This window comes from Dasypus novemcinctus, chromosome 2, assembly GCF_030445035.2.
Source record: "Dasypus novemcinctus isolate mDasNov1 chromosome 2, mDasNov1.1.hap2, whole genome shotgun sequence".
NCBI lineage: Eukaryota > Metazoa > Chordata > Mammalia > Cingulata > Dasypodidae > Dasypus > Dasypus novemcinctus.
In genome coordinates this window covers 179,174,681-179,193,203 of record NC_080674.1, presented here as the reverse complement: position 1 = coordinate 179,193,203, position 18,523 = coordinate 179,174,681, and the positions used below count along the sequence as shown (strand labels likewise).

The 18,523-nt window shown below is 36.2% G+C and overlaps 1 protein-coding gene across 1 annotated transcript in view; it reads left to right on the top strand.

Moving 5' to 3' along the window:
• Positions 1-18,009, top strand: part of PANK3 (pantothenate kinase 3) — a 30,883-nt gene extending 12,874 nt beyond the window's left edge. The window contains exons 4-7 of the mRNA XM_004447378.4: positions 648-824; positions 6,795-6,918; positions 8,896-9,021; positions 10,433-18,009. Coding sequence (XP_004447435.1) covers positions 648-824; positions 6,795-6,918; positions 8,896-9,021; positions 10,433-10,483 — 478 coding nt within the window. The 3' untranslated portion in view covers positions 10,484-18,009. The remainder of the gene's footprint in view (positions 1-647; positions 825-6,794; positions 6,919-8,895; positions 9,022-10,432) is intronic.
• The last annotated feature ends 514 nt before the right edge of the window (positions 18,010-18,523 follow it).

Genomic DNA, 18,523 nt, shown 5'->3' with positions numbered 1-18,523 from the left:
CAACATCTTGTTGGGTCAGCTCGCCATGCCAGCTCACTGCCTTGTTCACCACCTCTAGGAGGCACCAGAAACAGAACCCAGGACCTCCCATGTGGTAGGCAGATGTCCAGATGGCTTGAGCTACATCCACTTCCTGGAGCAGAGGTTTTGGTTTAAGTATTAGAGAAACATAATTTCACTCTGTGAATATATTAAAAAAAATAGTAGAACTAGGTAAATTTCTACCATGAACATGATGACCAGCCTGACGTAAATGTTCCCACTTCATTTTTAGGTCACGCTAAAAGTATCATACTGAATTGATTTTAGTTCTTTGAGACCACATAAATAAGTCTTTTGCAAAATCATTTACCTGGAAAGCATTTAGAATTGCAAGTTTTCACCCACGCACAAATGTATATTTAGCTGCTGCAAAGTCCTTTCCTCTTATTGCTTCCACCAAGTAATTTTTCCTCTAGATATTTCGTTAATCTGGCAAGTTTAGTTTACTAAGCATTTTTCTTACCTTTCTTCGTTTTGTTACTATTCAGTACTTAGCAGCAGCAATATGTTCTTTTTTGTGTGTATTGAATAAATCAGTTTTACCCTTTTACTTAGAAAGAATACAGTGTAAATATAACTTAATGAAGTTTCTTTATTTTCTTTAGCCTTGGCGGGGGTACCTTTCTGGGTTTATGCAGCTTATTAACTGGCTGTGAAAGTTTTGAAGAGGCTCTTGAAATGGCATCCAAAGGTGACAGCACCCAAGCTGACAAACTGGTCCGTGATATTTATGGAGGAGATTATGAAAGATTTGGTCTGCCAGGTTGGACTGTAGCATCTAGGTATGTTTAACATTTATGTTGTAGTTCAATATAACATGCATTTTTTGGAAAGCAGTTTATCAGGCATTTGTAAGGGGACTTCCTCTTTTCCTCAGAGGTTAGGTTCCAAGTTTTGAACATTCACATAGTTTAAAAATCAAGTATACATTAAGAACTCTATTCCGAGTGCACCCTATAGGAAACACTCTTAGTCATTCTTTGAATATCCTTCCAGTGTTTCTTTGAGCAAATGCAAACACATGTTCTTCTTATCCCTCTTTTTTTTAATACAAAAAGTTAGCATACTTTTATACCATTATATAGTATATTGTATATACTCTTTAACACCACCTATATATCCTAGAACTCTTTCCATATATATAAGGTAACCCACCACCCCACCCCATCCCCGGCCTTCTAGCAGCTTCATGGTATTCCCTTGTGTAGATGTATCATACTTGATAGATATTTGGGTTTGGGTTGTTTCCCTTATTTTGCCATATACAGTTCAGTAGTTCAATGTGAAACCTTAAGTACATACCTTATTTTGTACAGGTATAGGTTTACATAAAAGTAGGAATGCAAAAAAAATCCACTTGCAATTTTGAAAGATACTGTCAAGTATGCCTTCTGTAGGAGTTGTGTACTGTCTTGCACCTTCACTGACAGTATATGAGAATGCCTTTCCCTGTGGTTTGTCATTTTAATTTGCATTTCTCTTACTAACAGGTCAAGAACTTTTTTTTCTCCTGTGACTATCTGTTATGTTCTTTTTCTATTGCATTGTCATATAGTCAACTTATATGAGTTCTTTTTTTTTTTTAAAGATTTATTTATTTATTTAAATGCCCCCCCCCCCGCCCCCGGTTGTCTGTTCTCTTGTGTCTATTTGTCTTTTTGCTGCGTCTTGTTTCTTTGTCTGCTTCTGTTGTCGGCAGCGGCACGGGAAGTGTGGGCGGCGCCATTCCTGGGCAGGCTGCACTTTCTTTCACACTGTGGGGCTCCCCTATGCGGGGGACACCCCTGCATGGCAGGACACTCCTTGCGCGCATCAGCACTGCGCATGGGCCAGCTCCACACGGGTCAAGGAGGCCGGGGGTTTGAACCGCGGACCTCCCATGTGGTAGACGGACACCCTAACCACTGGGCCGAGTCCGTTTCCCTTATATGAGTTCTTTTACCATTTCTGGATATTGATTTTTTTTTTTTTTAATTTCTATCCCCTTCCCTGCCCTCCCCTTCCCCCCAGTTGTCTGCACTCTGTGTCCATTTGCTGTGTGTTCTTCTGTGTCTGCTTATAATCTTGTCAGCAGCACCGGGAATCTGTGTCTCTTTTTGTTGCGTCATCTTGCTGCATCAGCTCTCCATGTATGTGGCGCCACTCATGGGCAGGCTGCACTTTTTTCGCACTGGGCAACTCTCCTTATGGGGTGGACTTCTTGTGCATGGGTTTCCCTTTCAGGGGACACTCCTTGCACGCATCAGCACTGTGCATGGGCCAGTTCATGGGTCAGGAGGCCCTGGGTTTGAACCCTGGACCTCACATGTGGTAGGCTGACACACTATCCGTTGATCCAAATCCACTTCCGGATATTGATTCTTAATGAGTAAATCTTCCACATTGCAAGTTGATAAAGAAACCCTTGTTTGCTACTTCACTGGTTTTAATTTTTATAGTTTAAATTTTCTTTTCATTTGTACTTTATCTTGGGGTTTGTATGGATCCAGCTTTAGTCATTTTAGTTTGTTTCAGAAGGTTTACTCAGTTGCATAAATGCAATATCCCAGCTCTCTTTAGGGGGAGAAATGACATCTTTATGTCTTGCTATCCAAGAACATAGCTTGTGTTTTCACTTGTTTAAGGTTACTTTTGTAACATTCAGAACATTTTAAAGTTTTTTTCGTATAGTTTGTATATTGCTTTTTAAACTTATTCCTAAATATTTTATATTTTTAGTTATGTTGTTTCTTTCTAATTGATTGTTGCTTGTGAATCCCAAGTTCTTTGTCCAAGCATCCAGTGCTCTTCACTAGTGAACTTTGCCTGACTTTGCAGCAATATTTCTTGTCCTTCCCTCATTACAGACCCTTTATTCTGATCATTCAGCGTACTTTTAATTTCATAGAAGTTTTCAGTTCTCTCATTTCTCTATGCCTTTAATCTTTGTCTATGCCTACGACTTTTCTTTGCTTTATCTGGCTAAGTTTTTCTGATCATTTTACTCTGAAAAAACCTTTCCTTATGTCTTCTCAACTTTCTCTCTTTCCACAGTGATACAAGTTTTTCTTATCTTTGTGTTCTTGGGGGATCCTGTTTCCCTACTCCCAACCCCCTTATAGTTAACACTTCTTTTGCTGTCTCTTCTGCTGGGCCTACATGTGGCTGTTGAGCACTTGGAATGCAGTTTTTGTCTCATGTTGAAATGATGCTAATATATTGGCTTAAATAAAATATATTATTAAAATTAATTTCGCCTTTTTTTTTTTTTACTTTTAATAGGAAAAAAATGGAAGTTATACTTAGCTGTTATTTTATTTGACAGCCCTGCAGTAGAATAATTTAGTGCTTGAGGGACTTGGTTTGTGTCACCAGCACAATGCTTAGTATGTCAGAAATATTTGTTATGACCGAATGAAAACAAACTTGATGTTAAAACTGAGATATCTTTGGAAATATTTTGTAATCTAAAGCAAATCAAAATGTACTTCCCTATTTTTTCTTGACTTCCCATACTTTCAATTTAATTGTTTTCTATCAAATTTAGAAATAAAGATATTTTAGTAATCTTTGGTTTCTTATAAGAACTAATTGTGTTCCTTTGTGAGACTTAACGTTTTAAAATTTTTAGTTTTGAAACAATTTCAAACTCACAGGACAGTTGCAAAGAGAATACACACTCCATACAGAGAACTCTAACATACTCCACCCCCAGATATCAAGACCCACCAATATTAACCTTTTTGCCACATTTGTCATATTCTAGCTATCAAAACATTTGAAAGCAGATTGTATACATCCTACTCTTTAAACACATAATATCTCCATGTATATTAATGAACAAGGATGTTCACTTATATGATCACCTTATTAAATTAGCAAGTTTAATAAATATGTTGAGTTGGTCTACATTCCAATTTTCTCTTATGTCCCAATAATATTCCTTTGAGCCTTTTCTCCTCCATTCTTTAGATCCCATCTAGTATCATGTAATGCATTTGTCATTATCTCTTTAATTTCTCTTTTTTTTTAATTGGAGGAATATATATAACATTAATCTTGACTTCCCAACCTCTCGCATGCCTACCATTCAGTGGGATTAATCACATTCACAATGATGCAGTACCCTCTCACCATCCATTACTGTATCTTACCCTTCACCCCAACAGAAACTTTATATTCCTTTTGCATTAACTCCCCATTAACCCCTACCCCTTCCCACCCTCTGTAACTTGTATTCTACTTTCTGTCTCTGTGAGTTTGCATGTTCTCTGTTATTTTCACCTGTGATTAGCATGGGGCTTAAATTTAACTTCCTAAATCTATAACAGTCTCCTTTGCTTTGATAGTAACTTAATTTCAGTAGCATATATAAACCGTTCCTGTACTCCTCTATCACCCCACCTTAATATAGTTCTTGTCACAAATTACATATTCTACATTATGAGTCCAAAACCATTGACCTATCATTATACTTTATGCATTTGCCTTTTACAGCCTGTAGGAAAAAGTAGAGTTACAAATCAAAAATAAAATAGTACCATTATTCTATTTACCCATGTTATTATCTTTACCAGAGATCTTTATTTCTTCATGAGGCTTTAGTCAGTTGTCTAGTGTCCCTTCCTTTCAACCGTAGAACTTCCTTTAGCATTCCTTGTAGGTCCAGTCAAGTAGTGGTAAAATCCCTCAGCTTCTTTTTATCTGGGAATGTCTTAATCCCGCTCTCATTTTTAAAAAACAGTTTTAGAGAAAGAATTCTTCACTGGCAGTTTTTTGCTTTCAGCACTTTAAATATGTCTTCCTACTGCATTCCTACCTCCATGCTTTCTGGCAGAAAACTTGCATTTAATCTTCTTGAGGCTCCATTGTTTGTGATAAGTTAACTTGTGTCTTGCAACTTTCAGAATTCTCTTTTTACCTTTGGTATTTGACAGTTTGATTATAACATGGCGTGCTGTGGCTCTATTTGGGTTTATCCTCATTGGTTCTCGTTGTGCATCTTGAATGTATATATTCATATCCATTAAATTTGGAAAGTTGTCACCCATTATTTCTTTAAATATTCTTTCTGCTCCTTTTTTCTCCTCCTGGGACTCACACAATGTGTATATTGGTACATTCAGGTGTCTCACAGGTTCCATAGACTCTCAGTCTTTCCTCTTTGTGCTCCTCAGAGTGGATGATTTCATTGTCTTATTTTCAAGTTCACTGATTCTTTCTTCTGCCAGTTCCAATCTGCTGTTGAACCCTCGAGGAAATTTTTAAACTTTTGTTGCTGTGGTCTTGAGCTCTGTTTCATAATTTCTCTCTCTCTGTTGCTACTCATTTTTTTAGTCATTTTCCTTATTTCCTTTAGCTCTTTGAGTTTATTTAGGCTTTTTTTTTTTAGTTTTTGTCTAGAATATCCTGGGTCTGAGCTTCCTCATTGATGTTGTCTAATGCCTTAATTATCTCCCGTGCCTGGGTCATCATTTCCTGTTTTGTTGTATGTTTTGTGTTTGCTGAAACTTGGACATTTTCATATAATTTAGTGTGTTATTACAGAAATTTACACTCTGAGGCTCTATAGTCCTCTATAGGAGAGTTTAGTGAGCCATCTTCTACACACAGGGAAGTTCTGGAACAGCAAATCCCTCCACCCACCACTGGACAGATTGGGCCAGACATATACATACCCAGTGTGTGCATGAGAGTTACTCTGTTCCTTCCAGAACTGGAACCAGGGATCCACACTGAGAGCCACTGTCTGGCTCCATGACAGTCTTGGTGACAGGGTTGGGTTGGGCCAGCCAGGGCACCACAAGATCTTCTCACTTTTAAGTGGCCTTTTTCTTGATTCAGCACTCACCCTGTTACTACAATCCTTTGGCTGTTTTCTGGAGCTTTTAGAAAGATGTTTCTGGTAGTTCAAAGCTTCTGTAAGGGGGTAGGGTCTTTACTTAATTTTAACACTAATTCTTTGAAAGACATTATTTATTCCTTGTGTAGATTAGTTCCTTTTAATTTTATCTTATATGCTTTTTTTTTTTAATTTATTTTTTATTTATTCCCACCCCACCCCCCAGTTGTCTGTTCTCTTTGTGTTCTTCTGTGACTGCTTCTATCCTTATCAGCGACACTGGGAATCTGTGTTTCTTTTCGTTGTGTCATCTTGTTGTGTCAGCTCTCCGTGTGTGCAGCACCATTCCTGGGCAGGCTGCACTGGGCAGCTCTCCTTACGGGGCACACTCCTTGCACGTGGGGCTCCCCTATGCGGGGGACACCCCTGCATGGCACAACACTCCTTGTGCCCATCAGCACTGCGCACGGGCCAGCTCCACATGGATCAAGGAGGCCCAGGGTTTGAACTGCAGACCTCCCATGTAGTAGGCAGACGCCCTATCCATTGGGCCAAGTCCACCTCCCTATATGCTTTTATTACTCTCTTGATCCTAATTTTTAAAAAATATGCAGGACTGGGGATCAGATGTGGCTCATGCAGTTGAGCGCCCACTTCCCACATGGGAGGTCCCAGGTTCAGTTCCTGGTGCCTCCTGTAAGAACAAAAACAAACAACAAGCAAAACAAATGAAAAAACAACTCACAGAAGTTGATGTGGCTCAGTGGCTGAGCACCATCTTCCCACACACAAGGTCCCCAGTTCAATCCCTGGTCCCTAGTACCTTAAAAATAATTTTAAAAAAAAGGATTGTAGATAACTGCTACTAATGTATGAAATGTTGCTTGTTAACAGTTTCGACTTTTGTTGTTTATTCTCCATTTCTCTGCAGTTTTGGTAATATGATTTATAAGGAGAAGCGAGAATCTGTTAGTAAAGAAGATCTGGCAAGAGCTACTTTAGTTACTATTACCAATAACATTGGTTCTGTGGCACGGATGTGTGCTGTTAATGAGGTAAAAAAAATCTAATTATATGAAAAATGTGCACTGGAGTTTTAAGTACTTTAGTAGGGCTTCTTCATGTTCCTTCAGGAGATCTCAAGGATTGAAATGTCCTATTAAGTCATTAAGTATGTGTATTCTGTACCCAAATTGTTACATTACCTTTAAAGAAATTGGCAAATTAATTTAGATTGAAATAGAATAAAGATATTTACAAGCTATCTTTATCCAGAAACCTTTTCAGAAGTATACAGCCTTAAATCTCTTTAGGATGTAAGGGAACATTCTTTCTAAGAATAAAGCATTTTGAGGTAACTATTTAAAACTTTTTTGCCATTAATGTTGCATTTGGCTAGTAGGATACCTGGTTTTCTTACTGCCCTCGGCTTCTTTACAGTGCTGCCTTGTTGCATATGGATCAAGCAGCATTGTACAGGGCTATGAAGGCATTGAGACTTATTCTTCACATGAAATTTGAATGATGTAAATTATATTCTTTAAGAATAGTGCAAAAAGCATATACTGCTATGCTAGATTTACCACATCATTGAGTTACTTTTTTATTTGGAAGAGAATACATATACAATTCCACCTTTTTTCATATAAAAGCTATATTGGCCCATTGTAAATTTAATTTTTATAAATATCAAATACTTAAATGCATTGGTAAGTTTTTCTTTTTCTTTTTTTTTTTTAATTAAAGTTAATAGATCACAAAGAAAAGTTTTGCTTTTTAAAGGAATCATTCATTCATTCAATAAATGTTTACAGAGTACCATGTGCCAAGCATTGTTCTGGGCACTTGGGATACATTGGTGAAGAAAACAAAGAGCCCTGACTTTGTGGAGCTTATGTTCTTTCTCGTGACCTGAGTATTGTTCAGTAGTATATCATTAGGTGATAACTGCTGTTTTTGAAAAAGAGAAAATCAGGCCGGTTAAAGAGAATTAGGAATAAGGTAGTGACAGAAGATGAATTGAGAGTAAATAGAGTGGTTAAGGGGGCCTCATTGAGAGTGTGATTTTTGGGTAAAGATTTGAAGAAAGTGAAGGAATCAAGCCTGCAGATATTTGGGGAGAGGCTTGAGCAGAGAGAACAACTGTTCAAAGGTCCTAATTAATGCTTTGAATTATTCTGTGTTAAAATCCAGAATTTTATCTAAGTTTCTTAGTAACAGTGTTGTAAGTTGGTTGAAGGAGCCACTACCAGGTCTTTTAACCTAGTTTTGGGGAATGTTTTATTTTCAGAGTTGACAATAATCCAGAAGTTTTGTTCTTACCTATGTAGATCTAGATTTTCACTGCTCAATTGATTTAACATTAATTAAGGCCCCTTTTTACGCCCTCTAAAGAAATGTGTAAAGATTTGTATTGGAAAGTCAGTATATTGTGAGGATAGGAATAAGTTTTCCCGAGATTCAAACACTTGTTTCCCCATCTAAGGATATAGAGGCACCTATGAAACCAAATTAGTGAGTGTGGATTCTTAGCAGAAAGAGTGGCTTTATGTGTCAGGCTGTGGTAAAAAGAATGCCTGGACGCCTAGGAGTTGAGTATACACAGCAGTCTGTATAGAAGCTCCTACCCAAGACAGTGTTACTTTCCAACTGTATGTGTATTCCATAATTGCATATCATTGTTAAACATGCCGTTGCAACCTACTGGACAGGTTTATAGCCTATTTTATCCTAAACACATTTTAAAGTACTTTTCCTTGGTTTGACTCCTTTAATCTCATCAGTAATGTCTCAAAATTACTTCATTAAATGAACTATTTATTGGTCGTTTTAAGGAACAAATCTCAACTGTAACCATTTTTGTAGGTTCTTTACAGAACTAATTTTTTAAAATGTTCAGTGTTGTTAAATTAGGTGCCAGGAATATAGTAGGCACTAATAAAAAATAGTTAACATTTTTTAAGTAACATTGTAAACCATATTGTATTGTAAAATCTTACTTAGTAATTAGTCATTTTATTGTTTTCTTTTAGAAAATAAACAGAGTTGTCTTTGTTGGAAATTTTTTACGTGTCAATACTCTCTCAATGAAACTTTTGGCATATGCACTGGATTATTGGTCAAAAGGTCAACTGAAAGCGTTGTTTCTAGAACATGAGGTATGATGGGAAAACAATATTTTGTGAATTTTAATTTTTTTTTTTTTTTTAAGTTTTTTTATTTCTCTCCCCCTCCCCAGTTGTCTGCTCTCTCTGTCCATTCACTATTGTGTTCTTTTGTGACCACTGCTATCCTGGCTAAGCAGCACAGGGAATCTGTGTTTCTTTTTGTTGCGTCATCTTGTTGCGTCATCTCTCCATGTGTGCGGCGCCATTCTTGGGCAGGCTGCACTTTCTTTCACACTGGGCGGCTCTCCTTACGGGGTGCACTCCTTGCACGTGGGGCTCCCCTATGCGGGGGATACCCCTCTGTGACATGGCACTCCTTGCGCACATCAGCACTGCGCATGGGCCAGCTCCACACGGGTCAAGGAGGCCTGGGGTTTGAACTGGGGACTTCTCATGTGGTAGGTGGACACCCTATCCATTGGGCCAAGTCTGCTTCCCATAATGTGCTTTTTATATGCAAATTTGATACATTCTCTTATTTATAAGCAAAATACAGAACCAGGAGTGGGTTCTCTAACTTGTTAAGCACTCAATTAAGACAAGAATTTCACAGTTGTTTACTTCTAGCCTAGAGAACAATATCAGATGTGATCTCCCCAAATACTGGTATTGCTTGTTACTTAGTGTATGCTTTGTTTCGTTGAATTGTTTCGCCTTTCTTTGTTGTTTTTCTGCCCTTGAGATTACAAAAGTAAAACAATGTGAACAATGCAAAAATACATGTTTTAACAATAAAACTTCTCCTTAATCCTCCCACCATAACCTCACCCCCGTCTCCGGAGGTCACCACTATTAGCATTTTGAAATTTATTCTTCAAGGTTTTTTTTTTTCCTATTCATTTACTATATCTAGTTCAACTCTTTTCTGAGTAAATACCAGTTCAAATAATGTTTTGGAATGAGTAGACTTTTGGACTTCAGTCATTTAGTTTATGGTCAAAGTCAGATTGTATGTATTATCAAGAATTGATAATTCAGGTTCAAAGTATTTGTTTGACTACTGTAAGCATCCCTGTCTGATCATTGCTCACTATACCGATCAGAATGGTGTACTCTTGTGCAGTTCCACGTGGCATGCCCTGGGAGTATCAGGCAGAGCCAAAGGAATTTTGTTTATTGAGTTAAGGGGAGGGGAGAGGAGAATTGCTGTAATAACCCTGAAAGTTTTTGTGTCTAAAAGCCTCACTTCAAATACTCTTTTCTTTAAAGGTGTGTATATTGAAAGTACAATTCAAGAAAATTTTGAAAAATTCGAATAGCTAATATATACATTGGTAGCTTTCTCCATAAATGTTCTTGAACAAAAAATAGATAATATATCAATGTGTTTTCCTAATAGTAGTTAATCTTGTATACTAATTAAAAGCTGTACTACATTAACAATTGTTTAAAAATTATACAGGGTTACTTTGGAGCAGTAGGTGCACTTCTTGGACTACCAAATTTCAGCTAAAACGTTAGATTTCTGTCTGCTAACATGTCATCCAAGAGGAACTGATACCAGAGGCATTATTACTGCATTTTTCATCACTGGAAACCAAAGGATAAAAGAGTAGCACTATTCCTGTTGGTTTTTAGATGTCAAAGTGGTAAGCTGCTGAATGTTGCCATATGAAAAGACAGCACTCAGTAACATGAAGTATTTGTAATTGAAATACTTTCCCTTTTGTATATAACCAGTGTTATATCCTTAAAGGCAGTGCAGCCTGATTAGTGAGCTTCCTCTCTAAAAGATTTTCTATTTATTTTATGTAGGCTGCATTGCAGTACTGTGTGCTCAGACAGATCTTAAAATCTTGGAAATGTTTATCCTGCGAAAATAATTGATTCTAAATATTTGTTTCGAGTCTGTTATATGTATGTTTTGGTTACTACTGAGAAGACAGTAACATAGCCTGAATCAAAAAATTTTGAAATGGCAATCAAAGATGATCATATTTACCTGATATTAGAAATGTGAAGAATATATCAGTCATTCATTATTGTAGTTTTTCTGACAGTCTTCCTTTAAAAAAGCATGTTTATGTGATCTTTTCCCAGAAGTATAACCTTGTATAACCTTTCTCATATGCCATAGTTAAATTGAAATATTGTTAAATTTTAGGCTGAATTTTAAAATGAGTCCTAGAAAATGCACCTATTTGGTGATATAGCACTTTCTTTATTTTATGAGTTAATCAATGCATTTCAAAATTCCTGTTACTTAGAAATTGGAGGCTTACTTATTGGGGAGTGTGTTTAATGAGGTCAAAGGAATATTCTAACAGAATATGGCTTCAGTGTATGGGTAGAGATTAGTGCTCTTTCATTTATTTCAGGCCTGCATTTAGTCATTCCTTTTTATTAGCTCTGAACTATCAAAGCTAAAGGCTTTATTCTATTTTGGAAAACAACAACAAAATCACATTTATTCTGAAAAATATGTTATGAAATTCTGAAAGATGAGTTTGTTTTGAAACTTTGGGAGTTGGAGGCAGTATTGCAGAATTATAAAATGATCAGTGTTTTATACATTCTGGTAGTAAAAGCATTACTGTTCCAAAATTTGTAAAAAATAATTTTGCCTTGGAATTTGTCTATTTTGAAGTCATTACTTTTTATAACGTTATAAAATGCTTCAGATTTTTACTTTGGCAGTAACATTTTGGAGGTTCATTAGTTCAGTGAAATAGTTCATGTCTGTTATTCATGGTTTAGAAAGTAGAAACATATGGGAAAAAACTCACCTCCATAAAGTACCAGTAAATCTGGATTTGCTTTGAAGAGCTTAAAAATTGTTTACATTACACAAAGAAAAATGTATTACTTTGTGTTTTTACAGACCACAATTTTGCTCAAATTTGCTCAGTAGAGAGCAGTTTTCAGTAGACTCTGGGGTGCTTGATAAAAACATTTCTCCATGTACTTTCTAAATATTGTGGTCAAATACATAAAGTTCAGTTTGTTCATCTAAACAGATGAACATGGATAAAATGCATAAGTATTAAGAGGGAAAATTATGTAAAATTTAGAATTTTTGTAACTTTGAATTTATGACAGTTGGTGGACATTTTAAAATCCTTCAGTAACTTCACACTTATTACTTTACCATTTCCTTTGCAATGACTAGGTTCTTCAGCCAAAATGCCATATTGATTCAGTTTATTCTGATTTGGGCTTCTGTATAATTAAGGATCTTATTTTTTAATAATACCAACTTCAAGCTGTGTACCTATGGAAGATTCTACACATTAGCAACAAAAGGTTTGAACAGTCTTGACAAAGAATGTAACTGTCAAAGTCTATTTAATTTTAAATTAATTTGATCATTTTTCTTTGGTTAATTCAGGACCATAGTTCATACTTTGGTTCTTTGAAACTGAAATTAACCAGCTAAAATGCATGTAAAATGGATAATCTTACTAGTGTTGCTCTTAGCTTTTCTCATATATAACCTAGAATTACTGGAATAGTAAAAACACAGAACTAAGATGGAGGCTGCCACGATTATATGTCTTGAAATTTCTCTAAGCATGCCATGGTGGGGCTTTAAGCCCAGTCCATGTAAAGCGTTAATGCTGTGTTCTTGAATAATGCTGTCCAATACAATGTGGGCCACCTATAATTTAAACTTTTCTAGTAGGCATATTAAAAAAGTAAAAAGAAAAAGGTTAATGAATTCACTTATTTTTCAACCCAATACAATACTAAATTCAATACTATCATTTCAACTTATAGTCAATATAAAAATATTAAGGAGGCATTTTACTTTTTTTTCCCACTTAGTCTTTGAAATCATTGTAAATATACTAACAGAACATCAATTCAGATAACCCACAATTCAAGAGCTCAGTATTAGACAGCACAGTTCTAGAACTAGCTCTTTAAAATGAACACTATTGTGTCCATGAACTGGATATGTGCTTTTTAAAAAATTTTGAGAAAGAAAACATGAGAACCTTATTTTTTCAATATAGAAAAGTAGGTAAGAAGTCACTCATTTGGGCTAGTTTATTTTACACAAGTTTTATTTCTGATCAGGCAAAAAATATCTTATATTGCATCCTGCCATCTCATCATGTCCGTTTTTTTTTTTTTCCAATGATACTGGTAAATAAAGTTGCCCAAGACATATATATATCCTGGCAGTTGCCAGGAATCCCAAAATGTATATATTCTTCATTGAAGCAAATTTTATGATTCCAGTGACTAAAACCACCCCCTAACTTAATCTAATTGAACCTTGATGAGCTAATTTTAGAGGATTAAAGAGACCTTTTAATTCTTTGTTGAATTTTCGATGAACAAGAGAATCTTTTTCTCCTCTTTATAACTTTTGGACTTAATTTTCATTCTTAGACCCTCTATAAAATACAAGGAGTGCTGTCACTTTACTTTCAGGTGTGGTAAGGAACATGAGATTTAGCATCCCCCAAAAGATTGCCTTTTAGTTTGAGACTTTTAGAACTAATATTAGTTTTAATATATTTCACTACTTCTCCACAGGCAAAGTCTGAGCAGAGTTGCTTGCCTGTCAACTTGGGCATTCCATTTTACTCAGCTTATCCAATTTAAATAACTGGAAAATAGGTTGTTTCTTAGTTTTGCGAAATTCTATGCCAGTGGCCAATTATTGTATCTAATAATTGAAAGCCTCTGAGAGCTTCTGATTAGTTGCCAAATATTAATCTCTTAAAAGCTTCCTGAGTGCAAATGTGATTGCTGATTTGTAAGTACTGGTTCCTGAAATGCAGTCTTATTTCTGTAAGCAGGATGAAGTAGCTAAATGTGGAAAGGTTTCCTGTTTGACCAGTGGTGCTCTTGCCTTTATTTCTAAGGTTGCATTCTTTGCCAGAAGGTCTAACCAGGCATAGTAGTTCCTGAATGTCCTTTATAACCACTTTGCTCATTGTAGACAAAAATCTTCTCATATTTGTCTTAGCGTAATTTTTTTTTCTGTTGAGCTCTTCAGTCTTGCATTTGAGAATGTAGTTTAGAAATTCCATCTTTTAAAAGCCATGTCAGAACTGATAAAGGTTAATGACCAGAAAAAGTAGTGTACATTATTTTGCATTTGACTTACTCTTTTATGGTACATGTAAACAAGATATTAGAAATATATTGCCTTTCTTAAATAATAATCTGTCCTTAATATTTGATTTGATTTGCCATGAAATAATAGGTACACATATCAAAGTGTTTACTTCAGTGTATTTTATTGTAATACAGAAGGAATTCAGTCTACTTCATTACTCTAAGCTTTATCACCCAAGGCCCTACCATCAAATAAAACCTGAAAATAATGTTATTTATCTCTATTGCTGCCTAGTTTCAATATTTGGGATAGTAGTTGTCTTGTATTTTCACCCAAACCTAGTAATAATCACTTAAAGGCCCAAACAGGCTGAGTAATTTTTTATTGAGGTGAAATTCTCATGAAAAGTAATTTTTTTCTTTCTTTAAGTTGTTATGGGGGAGCGGGTATAGCTCAAGTGGTTAAGTGCCTGCTTCCCATGTCAAAGGTCCTGGGTTCAAGCCCCAGTACCCTAAAAATAAAAACATACAAATCCAACTTTCATTGAGGAACAGATGTAGCTCAGTGGTTGAGCACCTGCTTTCCATGTACAGGGTCCTGGGTTCAATCTCTGGTACCTCCTGAAAAAATTTATTTTAGTAGCCCATCAAAGATTATGTCTGTAAAAAATAAATACCAAAAAAATAAGAACAAAAGCCCAGAGAAAAAATAATGATGGCATGAAAAGTGAATTTTCATGGTTTTTCTGCTATATCTAAATTTTGAGTAATTTTCTCTTTCACAAAGTGCAGGTGTTTTTTTTTTTTAATTTATTTTTTATTTATCTCCCATTCTTCCTCCTCCCTTCCTCGATGTCTGCTCTTGTGTCCATTCACTGTGTGTTCTTTGTCCACTCTTGTGTCCATTTTTTGTCCACTTGCATTCTTGTCAGCAGCACCAGGAATCTGTGTCTGTTTTTGTTGCATCATCTTGCTGTGTCAGTTCTCTGTGTTCAGCACCACTCCTGGGCAGGCTGCGCTTTTTTTTTTTCCGCGCATAGTGGCACTCCTTGAGGGGCTCACTCCTTGCGCGTGGGCTTCCCCCTACACAGGGGACACCCTGTGCAGCATGGCACTCCTTGTGTGTATCAGCACTGCGCATGCGCCAGCTCACCACATGGGTCAGGAGGCCCAGGGTTTGAACCTTGGACCTCCCATGTGGTAGGCAGGGACCCTCTTATCAGTTGAGCCAAATCCACTTCCCCAGATGTTTTCTTAAAAGCAGTACCTATTGTTTGTAGTCTCTGTCTTAACATTTTCAGTGGACAGGATATGATAACTTGACATTATATTAGAAATAACTCCATCACCGTGGTAACTTTAATATTTTACTTGTATAATTGAGCTTGAAACTCTAAGGTCCCTTCTAGCTCTAAAATGTTTTGTTACAATGGGAAATGACTAAAGTATCATCAGGATCTCTTTAAGATATTTTCATTCATGGCAATATTTGGGATATAACATAATTGGTTCATATCTTTAGGGTCTTTTTTTTAAGATTTATTTTTCTCCCCTCCTCCCCCGTTGTCTGCTCTCTGTGTCCATTTGCTATGTGTTTTTCTGTGTCTGCTTGCATTCTCGGCTGCACTGGGAATCTTTGTCTCTTATTGTTGCGACATCTTGCTGCATCAGCTCTCTGTGTGTGTGGTGCCACTCCTGGGCAGGCTGCAGTTTATTCATGTGGGGTGCACTTCTTGTTCAAGGGGCTCCCCTACGCGGGGACACCTCTGCATGGCATGGTACTCCTTGCGCGTGGCAGCGCACCACGCGGGCCAGGAGGCCCTATGTTTGAATCCTGGATCTCCCATATGGTAGGCGGATGTTCTATCAGTTGAGCCACATCCTCTTCCCATATAAGCATTATTATAAGAACTTTTTCATTGTACAAAAAGAAAACTTCCCATTAAATTCAAAGAAGTCTGAATATTAGATATATTTGGGATTTTTTTAGTGGTCTTTTTTCTTCACGCTGTTGCTTATTTCTTTTTCTTTTAAAGATTTATTTTTGTATTTATTTCTCTCCCTTTCCCCTCTTCCCCCACCTTTTGTTTTGCTCTCTTGTGTCCATTTTCTGTGTCTTCTTGCATTCTCCCTGGTATGGGGATCTTGCTGCGTCACCTCTCTGTGTGTGCAGCTCCACTTCTGGGCTGGCTGCGCTTTTTTTTTTTGTGCGGGGCGGCTCTCTTTGTGGGGTGCACTCCTTGTGCCTAGGGCTCCCCTCCACAGGGGACACCCTTGTATGGTGTGGCAGCACTGCTCGTGGACCAGCTCCCACATGGGCCAGGAGGCTCTGAATTTGAACCCTGGACCTCCTGTGTGGTAGGTGGACACTCTATCAATTGAGCCACATCCGCTTCCCATGTTGTTTATTTCTGATCATAGGAGTAAGGATAGATGTGGAATGAACCCATCCTAGAAATGCTGATGAATTGTGTCAAACACACAATTCATAGCAAATTTATAAAATAAAGTTTAATTACCTGTAAGTCAGCTGAAATATCATAAATTACAGTCATCTCTACCTTAAATAATTTGAAAACTAAAAATACTTTTATTCTTGTGATTGTGTGGGAATAATTGAAGGGACATGTGTCTGGCATTCCTAAACTACTTATTTAAAATAAATGTAGGAGTGAGCTGAGCTAATACTGGGACTTCACATAACATAGTGCTGAATCGTTATGGCAGAAAGGAGTGATTGTTTTTTCTTCTGTAATTCTTATATTATGGCTTTTCTAGTGGTCAAATGTTTTTTTTTCCCCCTATTTTATTTTATTTCAGTCTTCTGCAACTGCTAATTTTTTTATTTAAAAGGACTAATGAGGATGGTATTTTCAATACAATTCAGTGAATGAAGGCAAAAATCAAGAGTTTGATTAATTTATAAAATTAATCTTGGGTTGTTTTGGTTTTGGGTTTTTTGTTTTTTTTTGTTTTGCTATTTCTAAGCATCTTTCATGCATTGCAGTGTTTATAGTACCAATAGCTTTTAAAGAAAACATTTCAGTTTTTACCTTGTATAGTATACATGATGATGTAAATAGGTTTGAGATTATTTTAGTGCTTTATTATATATATCTGCTATTTCATCTGAATCTTCTACTTGACATAGTAATTTTCGCAGGTATTAAGCCATTTTGAAACTTGCCAGTTTTTCCTCAGTAGCCTTTTTTTAGTTTATAGCATTTCGGATTAAAAGATAACTTATAGAACTAAAATGAGTACCCTAGTCTATTTTCCCAAATATAATTGATGGAATTAGGGCATACATGCTAATAAGCTAATTGTCTCATCTTTTTTGTATTATATACTTTTACTTTTTGTTTGACCTACAGTAGACCTTTGACTTATTAATTGAAGTTGAATGGTAAATATCTTAAATAATTATACCCAATTATTGATCAAATCATACCTAGATGTTTATATGTCCCAATCTATCACTTCAATTTTGGTGTTAATTTTACTTACACAAGCCATTTCGATTTAAGTTGCCTTATTCTGTATTGCATTCTTCTTTTCAAGTCTGATCTTTGTCATGTGTGAATTCTTATAACACTGAGTCTTCGCTGTAAAAATGTATGATGTGTTACAAATATGAATCATAATAAACTGTTATTGCCTCATGTAAACTATGGAACACTTCTTGTAAATTGCCTAATTTATTTTTTCATTTCTGTACAGTTTCTTATGTAAATTTTTAAGATACTTGTGGCCTGTTCTGTAAACATTCCTGTACTCTTCCTTAATGCTTATGTGCATGAAAGAAACTTGGATTTTATTTGCTTGTATGTATAATATGGCCAGTAAGCCAACTTCTCTTTTCTGTAGTTCAGTTTTTTTCTATTTTGTTTATATTCTAAATGAATGCTAAAACCCTGCTTTTGCTTCCTACTTTCCAAATAAATTCTCTAAATTGTTTACTATGTATATCTTTTTCAGTATTTCTTTATTTTGTATATTGTCTTCCCATTTTTCCATCTTTCCCTACCTTCCTGTCCCCATGTAACTTCAGTTACTGTGAGACATTTTAAGATTTTCTTTTCCTTGAAATGACACCATCTTGAGAAAGAAAATTGAAGTTGGAAGTCTCACGCTTTTCCCAGTCTTAAAACTTAATATAAAGTAATGAAAGCAGCATGGTACTGGCACAAGGACAGACATATAGACCAAAGAAATTGAATTGAGAACTCAGAAATCAGTCCTCACATTTATGGCCAACTGATTTTTGACAAGGGGCAAAGACCACTCAATTGGGAAAGAATAATCTCTTTAACAAATGGTGCTGGGAAAACTGGATCTCCATTTGTAAACAAAAGAAGGTGGATCCCTACCCTTATACCTTATACAAAAATTAACTCAAAGTGGATCAAAGGCTGAAATATAAGCGCTAGAACTATCAAACCCTTAGAAGAGAATATAGGGAAGCATCTTCAGGACCTTG